Consider the following 6,432-nt stretch of genomic DNA (forward strand, 5'->3'; position numbering starts at 1 on the left):
CGCAGCCTGTGGGATCTTCCTGGACCAAGGCTTGAACCCGTGTCCCCTGCATTGGCAGGCGGATTCTTAACCACTGTGCCACCAGGGAAGCCCCTCACTCTTATTCTGACAAGATGTATGTACATTATTTAAGGATGGCTCCTTGGCATTCCTGAGGACCTGTATTTCCATGTGATTTTCAATTTATAATATGGCTACTGAAATGTTAACAATTTATCCATTTGAATATTTGAAACCATACTGAAATGGCAGGTTAATTCGGCTTGATTGATGACACAACTAAAAAGCTGAATGACATTCATGTGATATCGATAAGTGGTTGACAAAAAAATTAAAATTTATCAACCTGTAATCTTTGCATAAAACCTGATACCTACTTTTAATTTGAGGTTAAAAAAAAAAAATTTCTACTTCTACTAATGTGCCAAGCTATAGGTACTAAAAAATAATTTTATATAGGCATGCAAATTCCTTTTTATTACTTAAACATATATAATAAACTTATTTTGATTGGAGGATTATTATTCAACAGATTTAAATAAATACTGGTATGAAGGCCAAAATTTCAATTTAAAAAAATAATTTCAGATTAATATATAAAGAACTTTAAAGACAAAGTAACTGCAGTGTCTTTCAAAATAAGGCAAGGGAGGGTGGGATGAATTGGGAGATTGGGATTGACATATATACACTACTATGTATAAAATAGATAACTAATGAGAACCTACTGTATAGCACAGGGAACTCTGTGGTGACCTAAATGGGAAGGAAATCCGAAAAAGAGGCGATATACGTATACATATAGCTGATTCACTTTGTTGCTGTACAGTAGAAACTAACACAACATTGTAAAGCAACTATACTCCAATAAAAATTAATTTAAAAAAATTAAAATAAAAAAATAAGGCAAAAGACTGGATAACCGAAAATTCACAAGCCCAATTACTTACCAAATTTCAGTTCAACATGATAAAAACCACTGATAAATTCATAAGCTGTGTTCATAAAGAAAGAGCAAATTCACTTACAAAAATTCTTTCGTACTGTAATCATCGAAACTTTAAAAGGATAAAACCAAATACCTGACTTCAGCATCCTGGACACTGTCAACAGGGAGAGCAAACGAAAATTCTAATTGTTCCATTCCTGGATATGGTAGATATAAACTGTGATCTGTACTCATCACTATCAGATTTTAAACAGGATACTATTTAAGAGGTAAGTGTCTAACCTGCCTCCTTCAAGCGACGGTAACATATGAGCAGCTCAGCCTGTCTCTGACCATACACCAAAATATATTCCAAAGAAGGGTTTGGCCCTGATGATTAGCTCCAGCCTAGAAGACTCAACAATCATAATAAGGAAATGGAAGAAGAACAAGTCATACATTCTGAAGGCCAGTTTCTTAATAGTGACACATGACCATTATTTCCATATTGAAACTTGGAAGACCAATATTAAGCAAGAAAAAAAGCTAGAAGTTAGATATTTATTTACTTAATTAAAAATATTTAGCTTCTTCTAAAAGGGAATTCTAAAGCATCACATACAATGTACAGTTATGATAAATGATCATCACAGCCTGCCTAATTTAACCAATGATAAATTAGCAACCCCAATAAATGTCTTTAATAAAAAGCCCTGAAATAGAACATTCTACAAATTGACTTAACTAGAAAACTAAAACAAATTTCTTTTAAATGCTTTCTATTTAAAAATTTTAATTAACAAAAGCAAACACTTGCAAGAGTTCAAGAACCTAATTTTTTATATTAAAAGGAAATTCTGCAATATGCTACAGCATGGATGAACCTTGAAGACATCATGCTAAGTGAAACAAGCCAGTCACAAGAAGACCAATACTGTATGATTCCTTTTATATGAGGTACTTAGGGTGGCCAAAATCATCAAGACAGAAAGATAATGGTGATTAGTTGCCAGGGACTGGGGTGAGAGGAGAATGGAAAGTTATTGCTCAGTAGGTGTAAGGTTTCAATTTTACAAAATGAAAAGAGTTGTGGGGATGGACAGTGGTGATAACTACACAACAATGTGAATGTATTTAATACCACTGAACTGTATACTTAAAAACAGTTAAGATGGCAAATTTTATGGTATGTGTACTTTATTAAAATTCTATTTTAGTAAAAAAAAAAAGGGGGAAAAAAGGGGAAAAAATAGAAAAAGGGGGGGGGGAGTTTTAAATGACTTAAGAATTCAAACCCTTCAAGATGCTTTTTCTATTCTTTCTATTGTTTCAGATTCCACTCTACTATATGAAGAATGTAGGGTACACAGCCTGTCCAGAATCTTCCAGGAAGTATCATTCTAAATGAGTCAGAAGTGCTCTCAGGCTGTGAAATATTAAATACAATTAGGACACTTGATGTTTCCTAGATGATCTCTCTTCATTGCATAATTCTAGCCCTTGTTTCCACTGATAAATACATTACATCACAACCAAACGTATACTTCATGAATATAAAGACTGAGCAAATAATTGAACAGAAAGTATAAAACACCTCTATATTTTATCTCTTCCAAATGCATGTTTTATGTGTTTTATTTATACATACACACATAAACACTCTGTTTTATATTTTAATTCCCACGCACATCTAGCAACACGTCTCACACGCTGCAGGGGATCATTGGTACCCACTGATTGATTCTGAGTCTTCATATCTTAATGGGAACCTGAAATGTTTTTACTCTTTCAGGGTTTAAGAAAAAACAGCAGCCTAACATCTAGAAATGCTACATAGCCAGCAGATGTTTCTGCTTAATAGGGTTAAATCAATTTGTTATGGAATACTTTGTCTCCTTCATATAAACACATTCACCAGAGAACTGCCAAGAAGGTGAAATCACAACCTGCTGGGCCAGTGACTGGGAGTTTATTCAGTAAATGCTCAGCTTGTTTTCACTTGTGGATCAGTTGATTAAAGACTCTTATATGCAGTGTGTAACATAAACTCCCAAGTAAGCAATTATTAATTAGCAATTATTAAGTTCAAAGCAACAAACATTTATTGAGCATAGAATTTTTAAAGCTAGAAGAAGACTTAAAGATCTTCCTCTTTAATCTCATTATCTTATAGCTAAAGAAACCACCACCCAGGGAGGCTAACTGGTCTCCCCAGGATCACAACAAAACCTGAACCCAGCTCTTCCAACTCTGACTCCAACTGTTTACTTCTTTTCCATTGCTTAGAACAAATTTCAGAGACAGCATTATAAGCTTATATTTTGTCATCTTCACTATGTTCCTAGGTCCAATGTATCATAAATACACAATGTATTTGATTCCTAGACATTTACATTTTTAAAGTAGATCACTTGTGTACATTTCTTTTTGATCTTGATTATTAAAATTATGTACAAATATTCAATATAAGTGTTTTGGTTCCTTGAAGTATACTACTAATATAAATATGGCTTATTTTTCTTTCTGGTAGATTTGTACCACCAAGTGATCAAAATAGAAAACTTATGGGGGCCTAAAACAAGGTAAATGGGTACTGCCTACAGTGGGATGGACTGGAGATTCCACCTTGCCAAGACAGAGATTTCCTGTCAGCTCCTGTGCTTAATTTAGGTCATACTGAGCTAAGGACTATGTAAAATATAAATATGCATTAAATGAAACTGACAAGAAAGGACAGTTTATATTGCATGAAGCTGTTGTTCAACAAATACTGGATGGTAAGAGAACATAAAACCCCTCTGACCAAACCGAACCAAGAATGTAGAAGAAATGGGTGTTCCCAATGAACATAACAAGCAAACAGAAAAAGCAGAATACAAGACTTGGAATTTTGAAAAGGCAGTACCCATGTTTTAAACTCAGAGTACAAAAATCAGCACATTTTGTGAGATTCAGGATTCATCCTTTGCATCCTTCTAAGAATGTGACACCAGCTGGCAGGCAGGTGTGTTTTTCACCTAAAAGTGATAAAAGTTTGTGTATATCATAAATTAAATGATTTGAATACAAACCTTTTTGCTTTTGGAAGTCAGTTTTTAATTTTTCATCTTGAACTCTCTCCTGATATGTTTCCAAAATTTTATTCTTTAGTACAAGTAGTATTTACAACGTTTGTTTTTACATTAACTTTTTTCTTAATGTAAACATTAATGAATTGGAAAAAATGCTACCTAGTGACCTACCATCAGGGAAATATCACCAACCTACTTTAAAAACCAACTATTGATGTAATAATTAACTTTCAAAATATTCAATATCAAGTACTATTTTCTTCAAAATATTAATGCTTACTGAAGCACTAAAATGTTACCTAATTCTGACCTAGCTTTCCTACACAGAGAAGAATGGAATCGGAATTATTTTTTTGTCTGCGTACAAGAACTTATCTGTATAAACTAGTTTAACCATCCCAGAACAGATGAGTAATGATGAGTTGTTGTAGACTTCCTGGAGTTCCTATGCAACGTTTCTGCACTACCAGTACACCAGCATTTCCACTTTTCCTGGCTTTCCCAGGACAGAGGCAGAGACAGTTCTACTAGGGCCCAGATCTTTCTATCCTACAGGTATAAACTTCTAATTTCTGTCTAAAACCAAATGATTCCTAACTGCACTATCTACTTCCAAGTATCTCAGCCACTTAAGATTCAGGTAGCCATTAAGATTTAGAAGCAGCCATTTAACTGAATCTATTAAAACTGGCAAATGAATTGAAAATACTTACTTTTTAAACTTTTAAAGGAAAAATGATTTAGAGAAAATATTAAAGCCTTAAATCAATATAAGAAAACACTGCTAAGACCCAGAATTATCCACATTCAATCTAATACAGTAATCAGCAGGCACAATTCTAAAACTATTTAAAAACTATAATCAGTTCGTGGCAAATGGAAATTAAAAACTGCATTATTGAGAGGACAGACAGCAGAAGCAAGAAGAACTACGATCTTTCAGCCTGTGGAACAAACACCACGTTCACAGAAAGACAGACAAGATGAAAAGGCAGAGGGCTATGTACCAGATGAAGGAACAAGATAAAACCCCAGAAATACAACTAAATGAAGTGGAGATAGGCAACTTTCCAGAAAAAGAATTCAGAATAATGATAGTGAAGATGATCCAGGACCTCGGAAAAAGAATGGAAGCAAAGATGGAGAAGATGCAAGAAATGTTTAACAAAGACCTAGAAGAATTAAAGAACAAACAGAAATGAAAAATACAATAACTGAAATGAAAAATACACTAGAAGGAATCAATAGCAGAATAACTGAGGCAGAAGAACGGATAAGTGACCTAGAAGACAGAATGGTGGAATTCACTGCTGCAGAACAGACTAAAGAAAAAAGAATGAAAAAAAATGAAGACAGTCTAAGAGACCCCGGGACAACATTAAACGCAACAACATTTGCATTATAGGGGTCCCAGAAGGAGAAGAGACAGAGAGAAAGGGCCGGAGAAAATATTTGAAGAGATTATAGTTGAAAACTTCCCTAACATGAAAAAAGGAAATAGCCACCCAAGTCCAGGAAGTGCAGAGAGTCCCATACAGGATAAACCCAAGGAGAAACATGCCGAGACACAGAGTAAGCAAACTGGAAAAAATTAAAGACAAAGAAAAATTATTGAAAGCAGCAAGGGAAAACCCACAAATAACATACAAGGGAACTCCCATAAGGTTAACAGCTGATTTCTCAGCAGAAACTCTACAAGCCAGAAGAGAGTGTCATGACACATTTAAAGTCATGAAAGGGAAGAAGCTACAACCAAGATTACTCTACCCTTCAAAGATCTCATTCAGATTCAATGGAGAAATCAAAAGCTTTACAGACAAGCAAAAGCTAAGAGAATTCAGCATTACCAAACCAGTTCTACAACAAATGCTAAAGGAACTTCTCTAAGTAGGAAACACAAGAGAAGAAAAGGACCTACAAAAACAAACCCAAAACAATTAAGAAAATGTTAACAGGAACATACATATTGATAATTACCTTAAATGTGAATGGATTAAATGCTCCAACCAAAAGACACAGGCTCGCTAAATGGATACAAAAACAAGACCCATACATATGCTGTCTACAAGAGACCCACTTCAGACCTAGGGACACATACAGACTGAAAGTGAGGGGATGGAAAAAGATATACCATGCAAATGGAAATCAAAAGAAAGCTGCAGTAGCAATACTCATATCAGATAAAATATACTTTAAAATAAAGAATGTTACAATAGACAAGGAAGGACACTACATAATAATCAAAGGATCAATCCAAGAAGAAGATATAACAATTATAAATATATATGCACCCAACATAGGAACATAAGGCGACTGCTAACAGCTACAAAGGAGGAAATCGACAGTAACACAATAATACTGGAGGACTTTAACACCTCATTTACAACAATGGACAGATCATCCAAACAGAAAATTAATAAGGAAACACAAGCT

The 6,432-nt window shown here is 34.3% G+C and overlaps 1 protein-coding gene across 4 annotated transcripts in view; it reads right to left on the reverse strand.

The window, feature by feature from the left end:
- The window catches only part of NT5C2 (5'-nucleotidase, cytosolic II), a 68,100-nt gene extending 66,828 nt beyond the window's left edge, over positions 1–1,272 (reverse strand). For 2 of the 4 annotated variants that reach the window (XM_027112480.1, XM_027112478.1), the window contains exon 1: positions 1,083–1,198. In XM_027112480.1, the coding sequence (XP_026968281.1) occupies positions 1,083–1,183 (101 nt within the window). In that variant the 5' untranslated portion in view covers positions 1,184–1,198. Of the gene's footprint in view, positions 1–1,082; positions 1,199–1,231 lie in introns of those variants that run through there. The other 2 variants (XM_027112482.1, XM_027112481.1) reach the window with 2 other exon arrangements.
- Positions 1,273–6,432: the final 5,160 nt, after the last annotated feature.

Source organism: Aethalodelphis obliquidens, unplaced genomic scaffold (genome assembly GCF_003676395.1).
Source record: "Aethalodelphis obliquidens isolate GAN/ISIS:26980383/991018 unplaced genomic scaffold, ASM367639v1 scaffold11, whole genome shotgun sequence".
Classification (NCBI taxonomy): Eukaryota; Metazoa; Chordata; class Mammalia; order Artiodactyla; family Delphinidae; genus Aethalodelphis; species Aethalodelphis obliquidens.